The sequence below is a fragment of the Thamnophis elegans genome, chromosome 1, assembly GCF_009769535.1.
Source record: "Thamnophis elegans isolate rThaEle1 chromosome 1, rThaEle1.pri, whole genome shotgun sequence".
Taxonomy (NCBI): domain Eukaryota; kingdom Metazoa; phylum Chordata; class Lepidosauria; order Squamata; family Colubridae; genus Thamnophis; species Thamnophis elegans.
The window spans coordinates 156,201,536-156,225,069 of NC_045541.1; the positions used below are offsets into that span (position 1 = coordinate 156,201,536).

A 23,534-nucleotide genomic window follows, 5' to 3' on the forward strand; every position below is an offset into this window, starting at 1 on the left:
GTAGAATTTAGAATAACAGAGTTAGAAAGGACCTTGAAGGTTTTCTAGTCCAACTATCCAACATCTTCTTAAAGACTTCCAGTGTTGGAGCATTCACAACTTCTAGAGGCAAGTTGTTCCACTGATTAATTGTTCCAACTGTCAGGAAATTTCTCCTTAGCTCTAAGTTGCTTCTCTCCTTGATTGGTTTCCACCCATTGCTTCTTGTCCTGCCCTCAGGTGCTTTGGAGAATAGCTTGAACTCCCTCTTCTTTATGGTAGCTCCTGAGATATTGGAACACTGCTATCATGTCACCCCAAGTCCTTCTTTTCATTAAACTAGACATACCCAGTTCCTGCAACCGTTCCTCATATGTTTTAGCCTCCAATTCCCTAATCATTTTTGTTGCTCTTCTCTGCACTCTTTCTAGAGTCTCAACATCTTTTTTTTCATCATGGCAACCAAAACTGGATGCAGTATTCCAAGTGTGGCCCTACCAAGACATTATAAAGTGGTATTAACACTTCATGTATTCTTGATTCTATCCCTCTGTTTATGTAGCCTAGAACTGTGTTGGCTTTTTTGGCAGCTGCTGCACACTGCTGGCTCATATTTAAATGGTTGTCCACTAGGACTCCAAGATCCCTTTCACAGTTACTACTGTTGAGCAAGGTACCATCTATACTGTACCTGTGCATTTTGTTTTCCTTGCCTAAATGTAGAACCTTACTTTTTCACCATTGAATTTCATTTTGTTAGATAGTGCCCAATGTTCAAGTTCGTCAAGATCCTTCTGTATCTTAAGTCTATCTTCTGGAGTGTTGGCTATTCCTGCCAGCTTGGTGTCATCTGCAAATTTGATGAATTCCCCATTTATCCCCTCATCCAAATAATTGATGAAGATGTTGAATAGTACTGGGCCTAAATGAGAGCCTTAAGGTACTCCACTGCATTCTTCCCTCCATGTAGATGCAGTTCCATTGAGGATTACGCGTTGAGTGCGATTGGTCAACCAGTTACGAATCCATTTGGTGGTGATGCTCCCCAAACCACATTTTTCTACTTTATCTGGTAGTAGGTTATGGTCTACTTTATCAAATGCCTTACTTATATAAAAAGAACCTTGTTGAGCTCAATCCTTCCACAATAGCTACTGAGCTTGAGAGACAAGCTACATTCAGTTCCAGAGTCCCTTAGCCACCAAGATTAGTAGCATCTGACATCCCATTTTCTCTTTAAATTAAAAGCCATCATTCCTAATTATGATCCAATATGTACTTCCATGGCAGAACCCTTTTGGATCCAAAAATCATTTTACTGGATTTATTATTTCTATCTATATAGCAGATGAGGGACTCATTTGCAGCATCACCTTTCAGGCCACACCTACTGCAACTCAACATATAATTAAGACTTTTGCAAGAAACAGGAAAGCACCAAGCAATAATTTTGCAGCTGGCTGTTGCAGCAAACCTGAATGGGTCAAGAAGAGCACCATCCTCACCTTTCATAAACAGTGAGGTGGACACCTGTATAAAAGTATACGAATTTCAAGGTTTTTCTGCAGGTTTTTTTTTCCTGTGGTAAAAATTCTGTGCCTTAAGAAGTGCAACTGGCTGGGTCATCAATCCATTTTGGCTTTGAAACAAGATCTTCGAAACAACAAGTCACCACAATGTAAAAAAGGTGTTGAGACTCTAGAAAGAGTGCAGAGAAGAGCAACAAAGATGATTAGGGGACTGGAGGCCAAAACATATGAAGAACGGTTGCAGGAACTGGGTATGCCTAGTTTAATGAAAAGAAGGACTAGGGGAGACATGATAGCAGTGCTCCAATATCTCAGGGGTTGCCACAAAGAAGAGGGAGTCAAACTGTTTTCCAAGGCTCCTGAGGGTAGAACAAGAAGCAATGGGTGGAAACTAATCAAGGAGAGAAGCAACTTAGAGCTAAGGAGAAATTTCCTGAAAGTGAGAACAATTAATCAGTGGAACAACTTGCCTCCAGAAGTAGTGAATTTTCCAACACTGGAAGTTTTAAAGATGTTGGATAACCTTTTGTCTGAAGTGGTGTAGGGTTTCCTGCCTAAGCAGGGAGTTAGACTAGAAGACCTCCAAGGTCCCTTGCAACTCTTCTATTCTATTCTATGTCCTACTTTGAGCCTAAGTAGCATGTGAAGGGCTCCAGGTTTCAGGGTTACGGTGTGGTGTTCCAACGTGTCGACTTCCAGCGTGGTTTCGACAAATTGCCCGGAAAACAAGATCCAAAGTCTTACCTTTAAAAAAAATATATGATGGGAGCGGGGGCGGCTATCAACCCAGCTCTCCGATATCCTGCAGCGCTGACCTTCCCCAGGCGGGGGAGCGAAGCGCGCATAAGCCGGACGCAACCACCGCGGGAAGAGAAAGGTGGCTCTCTCCGTCCCGAAACTGGGAAATGGAACAATCCAAGCAGGGTCCCTCCCACTCCCCAGCGAACCCGGAAGTGGCGCCCGCAGGCGGGAGCGGCCTGCAGGAGCCGGTTCTTGCAGCTAAATGGGGGCGTTGAGTGGGGCTGGAGCGATGGGAGCGGCTGTGGCGGCCTTTTACGTGACAGCTGCCCCCCACTCCGCGCTCGGGGGAGACTCTGGTAAAGTATCAAGATCCGGCCTCATGTCCTGCCTGGTTTTTTTTTCCCCCGCGGATATTCCCCGCCCCTAAGTTATACTGCATGCTTTTTTTTGCATATTCTAATTTATGATAATAATTCAACCCATTGGTTGGAAACCCAAATCGGCTTTTGTTGTGCATCTGTTCTAGCAATGAGGTGCCTTGATTTTTTTTTAAAAAAAACCCACAGCATTAGACTTATTAAAAAAAATAATGAATGGCTTTTGTGGCAGAATTTTAATCCTTTGGGGTACAGTGGATCCCATGTTGTAGATTGGGGACAACCTGAAAATTCAGTTCTCCCTTCTGTCGGATAATCTGCATATCAAGCTTTTTTTTTTACGATGGTCAAATGAAAATGTGGTCCTGCATGCATTTGATAACTGTCCAAATTTAATTGCTTTGGGCAGATAACTTGGAGTTATATGAGTAAAATGGAAATGGGGGGAGTATATTAAAAAAATTAAATTTCAGCATGTCAAATTTGTGGTGAACTGTTCCTATAGTCATAGGTGGCATCCATCATTAGATTTATATTTGTGCCACCTAATGTTTCTGGGACACTATAATAAAATACCAGAAAAGACTGTTTATTTACTGCATGCAGATTTCACGGATATGATACAAAAGGAAATTCTTTTATTTTTCCTCTTAAATACCTATGCACAGGGTGCTGTTTTTTCTCTGATGGAGATACCGATGTTTTAAACTCACAGAGCCAAAATATGATTCGGTTGTTTACCCCCTACACACAAAATGTAGTGCACATGCCATCATCTGGAATGCACCCAAAACATTTTTTTTCTTATTGGGGAGTATGCAAAAATGTTGATTGATATTTGCAGTTCAATCATTCTGTGACATCTATGGACTATCTTAATGAATAATAATAATACTCGCATGGCAAGATTATAGTGGAAAAACCTTCCAGTGTGAGCCAATCTAATGCAAATAAGATGAAGCAGTGGTGGTATTATTAAATAGTTGTGTGTGATGATTAGAATGATGCTTGACTGGCATACTTCTGAAAATGCTCTGGGTGAGAGAGTGCAATTTGCTTATAATATGATAGTGATTTCCCCACAATAGTTGAGGAGAGATTAAGGTGTTTTTCTAGGATTAGCGAGACATGGGTTCAAGTCTGTTCTTAGTTCTGGAAGTTGTCTGGTTGACTTTAGGGTGTTTACTTCGTTTTAGCCTAACTGACCCTAACCTTAGCCACAGAACCTTGGGGGTGATGGTGGAGGAGGAAGGAATGTTACATATGACATGTTGAGAGCCATATTGAGAAACGTTAGGATATAACTCAAGGAAGAGAGAGAGGGAGGGAGAGAGGGAGGGAGGAAGGAAGGAAGGAAAGAAGGAAGGAAAGAAGGAAGGAAGGAAATCTCATAGTTTGATTTCTGCACCATTCACCATCTACAACATTCACCATCGTCCTTTGCTTGTTGTCTTTTAAAAGAGCTGAAATCTAATTTAAGCAACCATGAAGGATGAGAACACCCAGAGACCTTTTTATAGCAGGCTAGACTTCCAATCAAGGAAGCTAACTCAGACAAAATGATTAAAAAGCAGCAGAATAACATCAACAAAATCAAAAATCAATTCATCCATTGTTCAGAAATATAAAAACAGATTTTAAAGTATTATTTTAAATACTTTAAAAGAGAAGCAATGCAAACATTGGAAACTCCAGCAAAGTTCTAAATAGCAGCACCAATTTAAACGGATTTTTTTTTTTAAAAAATAGCATATTCAGGATTAATGACATTTTCCAGAATTATGGGAATAGATATTAAGTGGTGCAGCAGTTGGAATTAATTTTTTCTTTCACATAGCATCCTCCAGATATGATCCGGAATTTTCCCGTAATTTTCTGGTATGCTTTTGGAGGGTGTACAAGCTGCTGTAGAGAGGGAGAAAGCCCTTTTCCATTAGCAGCATCTGTTTTGTTCACGGCTACAGACATGCGGAGTGTTAAATATAATCTTATGAGTAAATCTGTATCGAACATGAAAAGGAATATGACTCAGGAAATGCTCTGTGGAGCTTTGACAGTTTTAAGCTAGGGACAGGCAAGCTGCTATGCTCCAGATATTTTGGACACAAATCCCATAATCTCTAACCAGCATGACCAATGGTCGGGGGGGAATGGATATGTGTCCTCCAGATCTTTTTGTTTATATGCCCTATATATCCCCATGTATTTGAAGGTGTCTTCTCTTTGAAAAGCTGTCCAATCAACACCCATAAACAAGAGTTGGAATCTTGGCTGTTGTCTCTTAATTTGCAAGCAGGATGTGCAGCAAAACATACAGGTTACTTATAAGTAGGCTATCTTTCTTGTTACAGCATTGATAATAATGATGATAACAATAATAATGATAATGTACCTGTACCAAGGCACAGTACAAAATAAGCAACCCCTCCCCAAATAATGACAAATTGCTCCAACAAGATTTGCTTAGAACTCAGTAAACAAATATTATTGTTCTAGCAGTATACTTAAAACAGTTGTTTAGGATAAGACTAAGTGTTAGACATCCATAGTTATTTAAAATGGGTGTTAATCTGAACCTGGAAGTGAAATAAGAGTAAGTTAGAACAACCTGTATGAATCTGCTAATCAAATAAAAAAGGTCTTTACCTCTCTATTAAAGGCCATCAGATTTCCCTAAAGAGACAGGGAGTCAATCCCAGTTTTATGGGGCCAGATCCCTCAAGAAATTTAAGATGTGCACTTGTACATATGAATCAATGTGCAAATTCTATGCAAATTGAAATCTTCTTTTCTGTCCCTCTTCCCTTTTACTTAACAGTGTAGAAATATAGCACTGCCTTTTGATTCTTCCCCTGAGCCAATGAAGTAGATTATGATGTTTTGACTGTGCGTGAGGAGTTAATGATTGATTGTACCAATCCTCCATAGCAATAAAGACCAAAATAATCCTAATAGAGAAAACTCTTGAAGAACCGTGTTGACAAGTTCCTTTAACAACAGTACAGATCTGTCTAGAAAAGGGGAAGAAGGGCTTGGAGAGAGTGTAGTTGCTGTCTAGTTTATACTCCCCCCCGCCCATAACTGAAATATTAACTGCACGGAAACTTTTTTGATGTGTCGTGGGCCATTAGATACTAGATGAATTATCAGGCAGGTTGTGAAAGGACATTGGCATTTAATCCTGTCAACCGGATTTCAAGAAATAATATAAAGGAGTCAGGACAATAGTGGAAAAACTGATTGATTCCAGCCAATGACTGGAGAGATCTAATAAAACTGGTTTATTTAAGCTAGCATAGAAATACAGTGACCAGTCAAGGCAGGAGTCCTGATGTCAGAGAGCATTGGCCCTATGTAGGTTCCATCCCATTAGATCATATTCTAAAGGTATTTGAATACTTGTTTTGCAATTATCAAGGTAAGGGAGTAGATCTTTGAAAGGTGAGGCTCCTTATTCACCACATATAGGCAAAAACATATCAAGTTAAATTGGCCTTTTATACTATGAGTCTCTATGTTCTATAAATTGAAAACTCTGAACCAGATGATCACCTTTATACTTGAGTAAAATCGGCACAATTGGAAGGCATTTGACACACATCTCAAAGCCTCCTTTAGATCCAGAGAGTATAATACGTAGCAAAGAATTGGGGTTTGGCTAATATCATAAAGATAGCAATTTAACCTTGATTATATAGGAAGTGAGAAGACTGCATAGCACAGCAAGTAATTTTATGCAATATGGACCAACTGCTATAGCCTTCTAAATTATTACAAAATTATTATAGGGGGCTGGACTAGAAGACCTCCAAAGACCTCCCTTCTGACACTATTATTCTATGTTCTACATGCTACTACTTCTAATGCTACCACAGGACCTGCCTGCATTAGCACTTTCTTCCTGCTCATATTTTATCTGTGATGGAACATTTTATCTGTTATGAATTTCTGACGTTCTTCGATAGATAATTCTTATCAGAAGTTCTTGGATTTTATGTTAGCTTGCCTGAATAGTTTATAAAAATAGTTAATGTAGCTGCCCTAAACAGTTGCCTGTAGGTTGAAACCTGATCCCTAATCTCTAAAATATTTTTCTATACAAGAAAACTTCTGGGCTCTGTGTAGGCTACACACGATTTTACACAATTAAAATGGAATATGTATACAGAGTTGCACTAGTAGTTTTTCTTCTTTTCTTTGGAAAAATACTTAGCTCCCCCAGAAATTTTTGAAGGGGGGGGCAGATTGGGACAGAAAAAAAAACCTTCATTAATTTGCCTTCTGGGTATTTTGCAGCAGGTCCCACTCTCAGTGATGATATTAGCATGATATTGATATGATACAATTTCATATTCCCTTTAAACATTTCTGTGCTCTTGAACCAGTTTGATACTGAATTTAGTCTGGCTTTATTGTCTCTTTGTATCTGTTGGTGACACATCCCATCTCAGAATAGTTTGATCTATTTTATTTTATTATTTATGAATCAAATTTATATAGACACCCATCTCGCGGAAAGTGACTCGGGGTGCCGTACAACAGTCACACATGATTTGTGTGTGAACTTTGCATTTAATTATGATGTTTTTTCTTCCAGTATTTTAAATATATATGTTTTATAGCCAGTGCTTTACTTTGCATTGCAATTTACTTATTTCTCCTGCATTTTTATTATGCTTCTTATAGGTTGCTTCGAGTTCATTTAAAGAAGAGATGGAAGTAAAGAAATAGATCAAACAAAAATAAGATATCTTTGAAAGTTGGACATCTGCCATGGCATGAACTTGTTAAGTAGCATTAGGCATAACACCCCACTCCTGCCTTCAGCTTCAGAGCTGTAGCTCTCCCAGTAGGATTCATTTAGTAGGGTTGATGCAATATGATTTGCTCTGCAAAGGGTTGGCGGGGGGTGTTATTCACCTGAAGCTTGGTCTCTAAGCTGGCTTCTAGAGATACCTGGAAACCACTTGGATTGGAAGGGTGGGTGTTGCACCTTCCCTTCTTTGCAATTTTGCTCAATTCAAAACCTCATTGAAGTGAAGGGCCCTTTTGAATCTCCCAGAAGTATGGGACTTCTGAGAAGGAAATGGTGAACTGAAGATGGCTCCACAAAAAGTGGGTCTGATGACCTCAATGGAATGAAAAATGTCTCTTTAATAATTCCTCCCTGGACAAGGAGAGGGCTTGAGATAGCCCACAAATGCTCCATACAGTTGCTTCTTGTAAGGAGATCTCAAGGCAGAAGTCTCCAACAGGTTCAGAGCTCTGGAAGATGAGGGAATAACCATCCTGATCAAACTTGGTGAAACGGTAGTCATTGCCTTTGAAAAGACACTAAGTTCTCAACTTTCTTTTCTAATTGGTTTTGGAAATGGATTGACAAGTTTTATAGCATCAGTTGAGTTTCCTTCAATCCTTCTTAACAAAAGGAATATTAACTACAAGTTTAAGAATGTTAGACTTTTTTTTAAAAAAATGAGATTTTGGAATTCATTATAAAGAATCATTCCTGTAGGAAAATATTTTTTGAATTTTTCTTTTAAAAAACACAAATAGATAAAGACTTTAAAAATGGGACACTAGAGGTAACTTGAAGGAACTAAAGATTAAATTAAAGAAGAAGAACATTTAAACTTAATTTATAATTACAAAAGGAAACAAAACATTTTAACATTGGACACATTGAAGGATATTTTTGAATAATGGTTCCAGAAGTTAGTGCATGCCTATGTAGCTAGACTGTGCCTAAAACATTATGGAAGAGGAACAAGTTCTATCTGACCCAAATGAGACTGAGTTGAAAGGTGATTTAAAAATAACAGTCTAAAAGAATCACGTGGAAAAAGATGTTATTTGGACATGGAAAAGAAACTGGCTGATGTCTTAGTAATAAAAACGAGTATACAAATAACAAACCAAGAGTCTGAGTTGGATAATTTTTGTACATTGGATTCACAAAAGAAACTTGTTAAAGTTTCAAAGAATTTTGTGAGAAGGAACAAAGAAGGAATGAAAAAAAAATTACTTGACACTAAAGATCAAGACTGTTAGAAATAAAAGGAAGGAATATAAAGCAGGCTTATTTGATTAAATAAACCAACTTGGCTAAAATACATATATTGTTATCTCTGGTAATCCTTAATGGACTTTTGCTGGCATCAGGACTGAAATGATGAAGTTTTATGCATTTGTTTCAGAGGTGGGTTGCTCCTGGTTCGGCCCATGTGCAGAAGCGTGTGTGAGCACGTGCCCTAGTGCACCTGAACTGGTAGTAAAAAAATTGGCAACCCACCACTGATTTGTTTATGGATAAAGGATGGGGTGTAGGAAAAATAGATCATATGTTGCATTTTAAGAAACAGTGATAAATTCTAAAATTATTTGCACTTGAGGATGGGAAGTTATTTCTTTATATCTCTCTTTTTCTTTACTTTTTTCTTTTCTATTTCTTTTTCACTTTTTCATTTCCCCCCTACCTTTTTCTTTTTCTTCTTTTTTTAGTATTGGTTTTATTGTAATGAAAATTTTTGATAAAATTACTATAAAAAAATATCTCCCAGCAGTATGACTAATATGTCTTTATATAAGTATGTTGTGATTAGTGCCTGTTCAAATATAGGTAGTATTTGCTTAGCGACCTCAATTGGGATCATTAATTCTATTGTTAAGCAAGTGATGTAGTCACTAAGGGAAATATCACGTGTCTGACATACTTAACAACATCACTATGGATTCGGTTGTTCAACAAGTTATTCTTCATCAAAACATTAAGTGACCATAACTCATAGTTGTAATCCTGGCTTCTTCATTCTGGTTGTTTGAAGCTGGTTGGAAGTCTATAAATGACAACCACAGGGCCTTGGGGTCAGAGGTTGCTCCCAGTTCAGTCTGGATCGGGCGAACCAGTAGTACCGGCATGGGAGCACGCCTGAACCGGTAGTAAAAAAAAGTGGCAACCCACCTCTGCTTGAGATGCTGCAAAGATCATAAATGTCTGCTGATTGCAAAACTGTGACTCCCATCTTTTGGAATATTCTTTACCCTCATAGCCTTTTGAAAGGGCCTGAAATCTTGACTTTGTCAACTGGGTTGTGGCCCTGAAGGAGACATCCCATTTTGGAGATGGCTAGTAGTCTAGTACATGATCTCACTTTCACTCGGTCTATATAGTGGCTTTTTATCCATTTTAATATTAATTTTTAATGTTTTAACTTTTAATATCTAATGTTTTATTCTATAATTGTTTTATTCTGCTATTTATGGTTATTGTTAACTTCCCTGAGCTGCTTGGCAGAGAGATGGGCAGCATATACAAGTCTTGATCACATGGCCATGGGGATGTTGCAACAGTCATAGGTGTGAGAACTGGATTTTTTCAATGCTGTCATAAATTCAGATAGTCACAAAACAAGGAAATTGTTAAACAAAGTCTACTTGTAATGCAATATTCAACTTAGTGTGATTGTAAATTATACCAAGTTGCATTTAATCCAAGCCAAAATTCACTTAATTCAATACGAATGCATGCACAAAATAGCACACTGTACACTGTTTAAAAATTGTTATTAAAGGTAAAGGTTCCCCCACACATGCATGCTAGTCATTTCTGGCTCTAGGGGTGGTGCTCATCTCTGTTTCTAAGCTGAAGATCCACCGCTGTCCAAAGATGTCTCTGTGGTCATGTGGCCGACATGACTAAACACTGAAGGCGCAGGGAGCGCTGCTACCTTCCCACCAAAAGTGTTCCCTATTTTTCTTCTTGCATTTTTACGTGCTTTTGAACTGTTAGGTTGGCAAAACTGGGACAAGTAACAGGAGCTCACTCCATTATGCGGCGCTAGGGATTCGAACCGCTGAACTGCCAACCTTCTGATCGATAAGGTCAGCATTTTAGCCATTGAGCCACCGTGTGACCTTAAAATTGTTATTACATTTAGCCAAAAAATTGATGTAATTGAACTATATGATTGTGATCATAGCAATGCTAAAATAGGACAAGATGCTACAAAGCTGGAATCTATAGTAGAATTTATTTTTGTTTTCTATAACTACTCTATGACTTTGTTAATCATACATTTAAATTTTATGTATGTTCTTTGTATAGAATAGAATAGAATAGAATAGATTTGATTTATTGGGCGAGTGTGGTTAGACGCACAAGGAATTTGTCTCCAATGCATAAACTCTCAGTTTACGTGCAAAACAAAAAAGAATAATCATAATAACAAAGGATAATCATAATAAGGATACTAATAGAGAAGGTAGTGAAACAGATGAGAAGAATAAAACTGTGGAAAAAGAAGTGTTTATTGTAACATTTCATTCGTATACATATAAACATTTAGGTTAAAAAAATTTCAGTGCCCATTTTCATTGAGCTGAAACCAATTATTACATTTTCCATAAAAATATCACTTCAAATAGCACAAATTCAAATAATGTGACCAGTTTGTAGAATTCATGAACTGTATTAATTGAGAACTACCTGTACAATCATAAACATTTCAAAAATTATCCCTGAATCTTTGGATTCAGTCCTTAAGAATCCAAAGAATCAACAAGAATCTTGTTGTTTCATATGAAAACATCAACATTTGAAGAAAAATCTGATACAGTATTTTGGTTAGGTTTTTCTTTTTTTAAAAAAAAATCACATCAAATTCCCTCCCCCCCCCCCCCCGGGAAGTTCTTTGTGTAACCAAATTTACCTTGGGACGTCTGACATATATAATGTTTTGAAGGTGCAGCATGCTGAGGAGGATATTAATGAAGCTGAACTGTAACACAATTGCATTTTCCCCCCCTTTAAAATAAAATGATCAGTGGAAAATTCCGTAGGGGCGGCTGATGGGTAAAAACCCCCTGAAAGCTAGGGAAATTGTAACTCAGTATAAAATTTGCAAGGTGCTTGGGGAATAAACCTATATCCTTATTAGGATAATTGTCCTTCTCCAAAAAAGAAGTCCTCACTGTTTGAAAAAGGACAGTATCAAAGAATCCATAACACAAAGTCGGAGGCTGAGCTGTGAAATCAAATTCTCTCGGTTATTTTGCCTTTTTCACGTGGCCTCTGCCCTTACGTTAAATTGCTCCAAACTTTAAAGAACGATGTTGGTGTTTTTGTTGTTGTTATTCATTCTTCCTAGCTACAACTCACCTTCGCTTTTCTGCTGGTAGGAGAGTCAAGAAAATATGACAAAAGAATACTTTGTGCATTGACATCAGAGGGGAAAGAAAATACTCATGGAAAATTTCATGCTGCTAAATCTCCACAGATTTACACTTTTATGCAGTCAAATTAATGCAAAACCCCCAACGTAAGGGTTTGCATTTTGAAAATTTGGGAGGAGTGTCATTCCATAATAGTAATTATTGGTTTTATATTATTTTTTCACAGGGGAACTGATCACAGCTGCCTATGAGCTTGGAGTGAGTATTAGTTGTATTGTTTAATCAATGCTCTCATTAACAGTTTTAGGAATTAAGGAAGTTTAATTAAGCATGGAGTTAAAGTAGATTAATATATTTTCAAACCACAGTTTTTCTAACTTATAAGTACGGCACACGACAATTTACTCCCAAGTTTTAAATCCAATTAAACTAAATTATAAAGTAAAGGCTTTACTGTATATACAGTAGCTGGCTTATTATCAATCCAAATTTTGTATAAGCTGGAGAGAATAAAAATAAATCGGGTTAACAATTTTAATAAGTTTTATTATTCAATAAACTTTATTAAGGCGCATGATCCCCTTTAGGCAAAACCTTAAGGACTGTCATCACGGTGGTAATCCGATAGCAGTGTGGTCTTTCAACTTGCTAACCAATAAAATAGTTCAGCATCTGTTTTCTCCCTCTTTTCTCTCTTTTATAATTGTATAATAAAAAGAAACCCAGCCTTTTGAATGGCCGGAATACATGCTGAATCTAGACTTCAAGCCATTTAAGGGATAATAGTAATACGTGTCACCACTTTTTAAAGTGATCTCTCATCTATATTTTGTGCATCCACATATGTTAAGGCAAACATTTTGCTGTATTTAAAATTAGCACTTAACAGAAGAGAGAGAGAGTGAGTGTGTGTGTGAGAGAGAGAGGGAGAGAAAGAGAAGCTTTTTAAGGCATAGTACTCTATCTGTTTGTGATTAAGCTAATAAGAAAGCCGTTTCTCCATTCGATTGCCATTGTGACCATCTCAAAACAGAAGCCTTTTGTTTGTTCACAGGTTGCTCATCCTCCTGGCTACCCCCTCTTCACTCTTTTGGCTAAACTGGCCATTGAGCTTTTTCCCTTTGGTTCTGCTGCGTATCGTGTCAATCTCCTCTGCGCCTTGTTGGGGGCAGCTGCAGCATCGCTTCTGTTTTATACAGTTGTCAGGTACAGTAGATCCTATGGGTGCGCTTCAATTTTATTTACACACACACACACACACACACACACACTCACACACACTACTGAATTGCAGACTGCATCATATGCAATATATTTGTTGAACCATCCTTATGTTAAATAAAACCTATCGAGTGAAATATCTTCATGGCATACCAGAAAGGATATTTTTCTGTGATATAATATTGCAGTTGGATGTAAAAGTTCATAATAATTTGATGGCTTTCACATCTAGTGGGCCATTAAACTAGCAGTTCCTATGGCGTTGGCTCCAGACTGTTAATTGATTCAACTGCCTACTGTTTACATAATTTCAGTTGGCCATTTGACATTGAACTCATCGGGGGGAAAAAGAAAAAGAAAAAAAAATACGAAACACCCAGAGCACAAAACTGCCAAACTAATTTATTTCAGGAGAGTGATAACATTGTTCTCTCTTATTATCATACATCAGTGACCAGGTTTATCTAACCAGAAGTAACAAAGTTTGTCATTAAAAGAAAGATGCAGATGGCTTTAAAATATTAAACAATACAAGTGTCAACTGTACTGACAAACTTTTTAATTGTTAGCATTACAAAATGGAGGCAGATGCCTCTTGATGGTCTTTATCCTCTCTGTTTTACCTGTGTTGAGTACAGTCAGCAAGAAGTGGCTCTGACTGAACTGCACAGAATTAAAATTAAAGTAAGAGAATTGTGGTGTGAAAAACGCCCCCACAGATTACGAATATGTAGCTGTGTGTGTAGGATTGTTGGACATTGCCAACAAAATCTGCCTTTTTCTACATTGGATGATGTATTCTAAGCATACAAAAACAAGAACATAACGAATAACTGGTATTTCGTTACTTTTGCCCATCCTTCTGTCTTCCAATCCTCACATGAGGGGGTTTCTTTGCATACTATTATAATTCCTGATAAGGATAGCTTTCTCCAGATTTTGAAGGCCTCTCTTATGCTCCTTTCATTTGTATTTTGCACACGCAAGATATGATTCTCTAGGCGTTAATTCAGCAGAGCAGATGCAGGGGTGACTTTTCCCCTTAAATTTGGGGATGACCTGTGGCATATATACCAGACAAAATTGAAGTTATTCAAGTGGAGCTCAGATGCCTGGTGACATTGTGGTTATAGTGACATGTCTTCCAGGTAGATTTGGCTCCCGGGGGTAACGTGGATAAGTCCATGCACTTTTCTAGACATCCTTTTTGAAAGTGATTTGCCACTGTTGTCTTTTTGGGTCTGAAAACGTGTGAGTGCCCCTTCATCATCTAGTTGGCTTTGTGACTAAGGTGGGACTAGAACTCAAATTTCCTTTCTCCTAGTCCAGTGCCTATAAGCCTTACCCACTGATGCAAACTAGCTCTCTGACTACATGGACACATCTGTGTAAGATTTTTTTGGGGGGTAACAATAGAAACCTGGATTGCTTAGTGATCTGCTATATAAATACTAACTGAGTCCAGCCCTATTTAGCTTTAGATTTACATAAAATTTGTTTGGGTCCACCTAGATGGAATAAGAGCCAAGGTGGCACAGTGGTTAAATGCAGCACTGCAGGCTACTGCTAGATCAGCAGTTCAGCGGTTCAAATCTCACCGGCTCAGGGTTGACTCAGCCTTCCATCCTTCCGAGGTGGGTAAAATGAGGACCCAGATTGTTGGGGGCAATATGCTGACTCTCTGTAAACCGCTTAGAGAGGCCTGAAAGGCCTATGAAGCGGTATATAAGTCTACTGCTATTGCTATTGCTATTGCTATTTCACAGTGAAATTTCTTTCTTTCTTTAGTAAATTTAGCAGCTGCTTGACTCCCAAATAACACTGAGTGGCTTACGTTATCAATCTGTAAGTAATAATACTGTAGTACTGAAATGTTCACAGGGTTCAACTGCATTGCCTGGCTGTGAATTGTAACTTGCAACTACAGTTGTGCCAGTATGCCCCTTATTTCAAATGGGGAAACTGAGGCTGGGAGAGACAGCCTTGCCTAAGTTACCCTACTGAATTCTTTGGGAGATGATACTCAAATGGAGGACTATATGACTTTCCAGTGTACTTATCTGTGTGCATTCTGGGACCATATGGATAAACCGAGTCATAGTAATCCTGGCTGTCAAAATGTGATCTTTCTTCTCAGTTGATCATGGATTGGTTAGGAAAGACAGATAAAACTGAACCCGTGGACAAATGTTGGGGATTCTTATGCAAACCCCAAGTGAGGGGGATTGTCATGTAAGAGAAGCAGCTTCTATTCCTTTGTGAAAAGCATGTTTTATTTGACATAGTGAACATTTTAGAACATTTAGATAGTATACTAATGACTTGAGGGCAGAGCCCTTCTATATTTAGGTTACCCCAACGTCCCACTCCTAATCACTTTAACTTGTCCCTTATTTAATGGAGAACTGGATAGTTTTGCAGACATTAAAGATTATTACAACATAAAAATTATTCTGAAAGCATTCAAAATACATGAAGCTTGATCGCTTCCACATCCTCCCCCTACTCTGTAATGTTGGAGAATATTTACTTTTATATAAATACATTGGTCTTAATTAAGGGATTGCAGAAACCTCTTGGGCAGACTTTCTAATCTTATTTAGAAAATACAGTTAATCGTTGCAATAATCCCATTTTATGGGTTGGGAACTGAGGCTGACAGATACTGCATTGCCCAAGGCCAGTCTGTAAAAAAAAAATGTTCTTGGCCAATTAACGTCCAAGCATTGACGTTGTCAATGCGCCACACGCCAACACACCGGGTCACCCTGGCTGTTATGATAGGTTTCTGTACTTTTATGAAAAGATGAAAATAATGCCCCAACAATGCCTGGGAATATTTTGAGAGGAGTCAGATTTCTCAATTATTAGGAGGAAAAAATATGTATAGTAATTAAAATCCTATGGTGCATAAGAGGTAGCCTGGAATTTCTCAGGAAGGTGAATGCCACCTCTAAGTAGAGGGATGGGAAGAGTTAGCAGTCTTTGAATGTTCCTTATTACACACACGTCCTTTTCGGTTGAATAAGGATTAGCATCTCGTGTAATGTTAATTTGAAATCCAAACCTGTCCTGTACTTTGCCAAGCACTCTTGCGATCTTTGTTAAAATTAATGCAGGACGATCGGGGAAGAATGCTCAGTGGATGGTTTTCTGATTTTCTTTCCTTGGCTGGGTTAAATGCTTTCCATACTGCCTGCCTGCAGGGAGAACTCTCTTCAGTCCCTTATTTGCTTAAGTACACTTCCTTAAGATTTTATGAATAGGACTTCCCCTATCAGATAATTCATCCTTAACTAATTTTTCAGTTGTACTGTAGTGCAAAGAAAGAGGGTTAAAAATTATAAAAGGCCCCAAAGCTTTTGAAGGAAAATATTTAAAGCAGAAACTCTCAAGGCAACGATGCTTTTTGTCAGTTAGTAACAGCATTGAGCATATATGTTAGAGGAGAATAAATAACGGCTCACATTCCATTAGTGGGCGTGATGATGGAGAAATCGCATTGAACTCATTTAAATTAATCTTTAATGCATTCCAACTAATACTGCTCCTTGAAGCGATCCACCTTCGTCCTTCACCTTTTTTAAGTTCACAGGCTGAAACCTTGCAAAGGAATGGCATTGGAAGCGGGTAATTTTTGTTGCATTTCAGTTGGTTTGTGGGAGGTCAAGAAATGGGCAAATAAATTGGGGGGAGTGTTTAAAAATAATGCCATTAATATTTAGTTATACCTGCATCATGAATGCAAAGCTGTACAAAACTGGAGGCATACTTTAAAGTTGGAAAAAAATGCTAGTTTCCTTCCTTCCTTCCTTCCTTCCCTTCCTCCCTCCCTCCCTCCCTCCCTCCTTTCTTCCCTCCCTCCTTCCCTCCCTCCCTCCCACCAATTAAAAAGATAGGTTAATAGGTATGCATCTACTGAATTTCTGGGAGAGTTTAGACTTGCTGATTAGGGGGTGTCACCATTTCCTGGCTGATTTTGTGTGTTTGTGTCTGAGTGAGAGAGAGGGAGGGGAGTGGGGGAGAGCACGAGTGTGTGTGTGGGGGGGTGAAGGGAGGTGGGGGTGAAGAGAGAGAGAGAGACTTTAAAACCTTCAGAACTAAATATTTGTGCATGCATTTTTGATTTTGTGGCCTGGAAATATTCCCTTCCAGCAATGTTTGCTGGATGTACTGTGAGTTTCAATGGTTTATAGATCATGCCAACTCTGTGTGCTGCTGCAAAGGAATTTGCATTAACACTATAGATGCTTAAATATTGCTAATATATTTTCAGATTTGCTTGTCAAATCTGCCTTGAGATGGCAGCTGCTGTTTGCACGCACATTGCGATAATCTCTTCTTAAATAAATAAAAATTCAAAGGACCTTCAGGTTCCTTTGGAATGGCTCAACCAGTTTGTTTTCCACGTCTGAAGAGTTGCTTCTTTTCCTCTCTACTTTAATGGTTTAGACAGATCATTTTAACTGGAAAAAATTCACTGGGGTCTAAATATCCTGGGGCAAATTTAGAGACCTCAGACATTCCTAACCTTTACATGAGGTAAATCCCCCCCAAAAGACTTGAAAGGGTTCCCCCCCCCTTGGGGAGGTAGGTGGGATGATAAAAAAAAAACCCTGTCCATTCTGTATCCCGATAGATGCTGTGAATACGGATGGTCTCTCATTTTTTTTAGAGATGATAAATAATAAAGGATGCATCCTTCAGGAACAATGCAGTTCAAGTGGGAAATCTGTTGTCTCATCAAACAATACAACCCCCTTCAGAAAGGAACAAGCTATCTCTATGGCAATTTGTGGAGAGAGTGGCCTATTGATTCAGGGGAAGAAGACATTATACAGTGTCACTCGGGGTTGTTACAATTTCATTTGTCGGGTGACCTGAACTTAACCTTCTAAAAACCTTTTCTTCTTTGTACATAACACCGTCCTCTCGTGGGTTTTCTGCACCAACAGTGGAGTACAGTGAGGAATTACAGCTGGGCTTGTTGTGGGTTTTGTTTCTTAAACAAACCGCCCCGTACACGGGTTTTTCTTCATTTATACGCTATGTAAATCAGTTCTTGTAATAGATTTTGTTCCTTTTATTGGCATCTGCTCTGAGACATCTCTTTAAGTTTCATGTTGTTTGCAGATCACGATAGTTTCATTTTAATGTTTAATTGGGCGACACTCTTGTAGTTTAATTCATTCCCGCTTAGGAGGACATTGTTCTACATGTGGATTAGTGTTAAGTGAATTCTGACACTTTGTTCTTCTAATCAGAATTTCAATCCTGCCAGGTAGCAAAGCTTTCTTTTCTCCTCCCCTCCTATTTGATGTTTGTGTTTTTTAAAGCCTCTCAATTGCCTTCTATATTTGTCTGAAATTGATGATTTTCAAAATATACTTTTAATCCACCCCCCCCTTAAGATGTAAGATTTTAATTTCGGCTGTGGGAGAATGTTCAATATTGCTCAGTTTTAAAACTGCATACTTTCCTTTGCTTCTCTAAAATTTGCCTGCTTGTAAAATCACAGTTTATATGGCATTGATTATCAGTGGGTGCATTGATTATTTTTTTTCTATGAGGCAAAGCAGGAAATAAAATTTAAATATTGTTTTGGGTGTTGTGGCTTTAGAAGTTCCGACAAAGCGATGGAGTGTTATTGAAATCTGAAAGTCTTATTTTGCTGACAAAAAAATGTCATGTTTTTATGTAAGAGACGTTTTGATTGCTTTCTCTTAGCTGTGGAGGATGCGGCTGGTAATTTGTGTTATCACTTTTAGCAGATGAGAAATAGACATTATATCCCAAATAGCAAAAAAAAAAAAAAAAAAAAAAAAAAGTCTTGCCAGCATTTTTCAGAATTAAGTTGTCATTGTTTAATAAATCTCTTGTTAAGGATTTGCAGTTATAGCGGTATATTTAGCATTTTCCAAGGTTGCTGAGAAATAGCATTTTCATTCATTCCATGTATATTTGGAATTGCGTAACAGATATTAGACATCAGAACATTTTCATGTTTGCTTAACAGCATGAAAGGAAGGATATAAGCATAAATTGAAAGTATGCGTAACTTTTTGCTGTAACACAAACCCTGTTATGAAATTCTCTTTACTTTATTTTGAAAAAGATGCAGTTGTCGGCTAATATAGAGAGATGAAAAAACAAATTTAAAAAGGCTTGTCTGGCTTTTGTTTTAATTTTTACTTTCTATTTCTTGCAAAAGAAGTGGAAATCTGAAGACTGAAAATGAAGTTTGCTTCGTATAATAGCAAGGATTTACAGGGGCAGTTAAGCAGAATTGATTCTTTTGCCTGTTCCTACGCATAGCCGAAGTCTGAAGCAATAGGAATCATAAACATTCTGTTGGTTGCATGTATGTGAATGAAGAACAATAGGGAAAGTCTAATCTTTAAAGTTAAGGCAGAACAAAATACGTTATAATTCAGTGCGGTTTTAAAGCCACAATTGCCTTTGAATTGCGTTCACTTACTAAATGAAACTTTGCTCCTCATTGGGTGCATTCACACATCCCCTAAGCCAAAATAGCTTTTATACATTTGTAATTCACTGAGTTGTATAAACCCAACCATTGGCATGTAATCAATAAAATATTGTTAAGAAATCATATCTGAGCATGTTATTTGAACCCCATTGTTACATCTGTGGTTAAATCTTTGGCATGAAGATTTCAAATCTAATAGGATGAAGTTACAGTTTATTCTCTTCTGTAACAGTAACAGAGTTGGAAGGGACCTTGGAGATCATCTGGTCCAACTCCCTACTCGCAGGAGACCTATACTATTTCTGATAAGTGGCTGTCCAGTCTCTTCTTAAAAGCCTCCAGTGATAGGATATCCACAACCTCCGAAGGCAATTTGTTCCACTGTTTAATTGTTCTCGGCATTAGGAATTTTCTCCTTAGTTCTTGGTTGTTTTTTTAACTTTAGGAAATTTCAGGTGAGGCTTTAAGGTACATTTGGCTTTCTTCTGGTGCTTCTTCTACCATTAGGATTTCTGTGCACAGGACTGTGGTCTTCCTTTCTTCCTGCTTGGCAGAGGGTTTGTTAGTTAATGGGCTGGATGAGGCCTCTGTGACATGCTTCTCCCAATTTCCTTCTGTTCTCACCTGCTTACTGTGAAGGAAAAATGATTGGTCAGGTTTTCAACTGTCCCAGTTGTGTGAGTTTGTACTTCTATTTACTAATACAATTATCTTCATTTAGCAAACATGTTAAGGGGCCAGAAGTTGTTTGATAAGTTAATAAGTGAAGCCACAAGTTTGCTTCTGACCTTACTTCAATGTTCCTTTGCTTTACAGACATATGAAGATTGATAATGTGGGAACTAGTCACAAAGTTATTTTTTCATCACTGTTGTAACTGAATGGTCATTAAATGAGATAGTTGCTAAACAAGGACTACCTGTCATCTTTACCCAAAAGTAGATAATTTATTCCTTTCAGAGGTTGCCTTTGTGGCTACTATCCCATACCATCGGAAGCAGAAAATTAAAAATGATGTACCTGAAAAAATTGTAGCATATTCCAAAGGTATATTTGGAAACATTTCTTCAGAGATTATTCTAGATAAAGGCCTTTTTGTGGTGTATTGCAAGCACTGTTGAAAATTCCTGAAGAAGCTCATATTTAAATGAAAGTACATACTTAAGTTTAACAAAGCAAGGATGTGGAATAAAAGACTACCGAAAGCTCTTGTATTAATTTCTTTTTTAGGCGACTATCTACCGTGACCTTTTGGCTAATTGATCTCTCTCTCCCTCTCTCTCTCTCTCCCTCCCCCTCCCTCTCTCCTCCCTCCCTCACTCCCCCCCCTCTCTCTCACACACACAGATTTTTTTGCAGCAAATTTGCATTGAATTAGACTTAAGAGTTACATTAAATAAATCTTACCCCCACCCATCCCAATTTGCATTTACTTAAAAAAGAGACACAGTTTAGGTTTGAGGATATGAGCCTCATTTTGAAAGTGGGCGAGTGGAAGGGAAGGAGGGTGGGGGGAAACAGGCCAACTTATTCCCTTTCTCTCCTTAAAATAAAATTAAAAAAGAAAGACTGAAGAGCCCTTTCATGACAGCTAGTCAGAGTTAGAATTAGTTCAAGGAAATGTTAATAAAGCACTGCCTAGTCTAATCCTCTTGATATCACCAGGTATCCTCCTGTTCATGGGTTAATTGCTTTAAAAGCGGAGGCAGTATTCTGAACGGTGGGCCGCTTCACCTTTTCACAGCTGTTCCCATTGAGTGACAACTAAATCCCATGTGTAAGATGAGGAAGAGCTCAGTCTCCAATTGGGAGAAAATTTATGTAAACCACAATCCCTTCAGAATGTGTGGAAGTCATAGACTTTCTTGATTTACTCTGCTTTTCCCAGAAAGCTCCATTGTTCCCTTCCCTAAGTCCCATCAACCCTTTGTAGCAGAATATCACAGCCGCGGCAGATAGCTTGAAATATATAAATGCTATCATAGCTCTGATTAATAGCACCGCTTATGAGTCAGGTCTGATAACGGAGCTGCTCTCCACTCAATTTCAGATACCGCTAATGGAATCTGTCTTCTGCAATTGTAATGTGAGAAGGTCTAATTTGCTATGGAGCTTGGATCTGTCAGCAGTAGGGGATTGTGGGGTCAGGAGGGAGCTGCCAGGTTTTTGCCCTGAAGCTTGTATCTCTAGCTTTCAATGGAGCAGTCCCCTGCCTGCCAGGGAGCTGATAGGCCCTCTGTGGGGTTTATGCCACTTCTCACAATAGGCCAGGGCTTCCGAGCTCCACTTCATAATTGTGAAGCGAGCTCATATTTCCACAGCTACTCTGCTGCATAATTTCTAATAAGTTGCTGGGTTTTTTAACAAATGTCAGATTATGAAAAGTTTCCTCAATTATCGGGGGGGGGGGGAAACCCCACCCCCACTTATAAAACATTTAAATTGCTAAATCTGTTTCCTGCCAAGTTCATCCCCTTCTCCTCTCTTCCTCCCTCCCCGCCTTCACCTTTCTGTTCTGTGACTGGCATCCAAGCTCCGCTTAAAGTGTGCCAGAAAAAAAAAAAAGCCTGCGTTTCAAATGTATATGAGAATGTGCGTCTCAGAATGATGGACTGGGGTCATAACGCCTCCTGGGCTGCCTGGAGAGATCCCTGCCACCTGTAGAGGTATAGGAACCCCATCTGATGACATAGTTTTCATCACATCTACCCAGGAAAAAGTGGATTTCACTGCCGTGTCCATTTTGATGATGCCCTTACTTTACATAATACTTCTCAGGAAATGTCCCATAAAGGAGCATTCAGGTAGAAGTAATTATCTCCAAGTGTACTGTATTTTCCCCAAAGAATTTCTGGGCTTTGAATTTGCAGCACTTAGCTGGATTGTATCAAGAGAGCTGTGACAAAATAAAAAAAATGAAAAAGGTTAGAACCAAACTTTGTAAACCCTGGTTGGATTTACCAGGACATTTCCCCAGATTTGAAAGAATGTTGTACAGAATTTTGGGAAGAAGTTAAGCAGGAAGAGCAACAAGTGGCCATATAATGTCAAAAAAATACAAATATACAGCTAGTCCTTGCTGGCTGTAAGGTTTCCTAAAAATGCCCTAATTGATTCATGAGTATCGAGTCCAGTTTCAATACAAAACTAGTCATTTATTAGGAGGATTTTAGCCAATATCTTTTCGCAGTCATGTCTAAACTTTGTTTGATTTATAGCTGAACTTTACCCCTGTTCCTTCCCTCCTCTCAGTCTGTGTCATAAATCACATTTTCCTATGAGATGCTCCCCTCCCAAGCCGGCTGCAGTAATCTGAGCTCCAACTTCAGCCGACTGTTTGTGTGGAATGCACTCCCTCCCCCTTCTCTTACTATGACAACGCTTGGAGTTGACACTTGACTTATGAACAAAATTGAGCTCAAAATAGTTGTTGCTAAGCACAACAGTTGTGAGCTTTGCCTCATTTTATGACCTTTCTTGCCACAGTTGTTAAGTGAATCAGTGCAGCAGTTAAGTTAGTAACATGGATGTTAAGTGAATCTGGTTTTCCTATTGACTTTGCTTGTCAGAAGGTCGTAAAATGGGATCACATGACCCCAGGGCACTGCAATCATCATAAATATGAGTCTGTTGCCTAGCATCCAAATTTTGATCACATGATCATGGAGATGCTACAACCCTGAAAAATGGTAATGTCGCCCTTTTCAGTGCTGTTGGAACTTCAAACGGTCACTAAATGAATGGTTGTAAGTTGAGGATTACCTGTATATAATATTTCAGAGATTTGAAGTCTGTCTGCCTTTCAGCTAATCACCCATGAGTTAGTCCAGATAGTTTTTATTTTCATGAAGTAAAAATAAGCTAAACACACTACAGACGACAAAATAATTTTGGTGTGCTTAAGCCTGCTTATCATTTATCTGTGATTAGATGTCTTTCTCTGACTATTGCTCCCCTTTGACTTATGTTGTAGGGCTGTGCTGATAACTCGGGACTTATCCTAAGGAACAGGTCTAGTAAATCCAA

General features: G+C 38.5%; 1 protein-coding gene across 1 annotated transcript in view; it reads left to right on the forward strand.

Moving 5' to 3' along the window:
- The first annotated feature begins 2,434 nt into the window (after positions 1-2,434).
- Positions 2,435-23,534, forward strand: part of TMEM260 (transmembrane protein 260) — a 54,448-nt gene continuing 33,348 nt past the window's right edge. The window contains 3 exon segments of the mRNA XM_032236223.1: positions 2,435-2,605; positions 12,024-12,055; positions 12,852-13,003. Of these exon segments, the coding sequence (XP_032092114.1) occupies positions 2,512-2,605; positions 12,024-12,055; positions 12,852-13,003 (278 nt within the window). The 5' untranslated portion in view covers positions 2,435-2,511.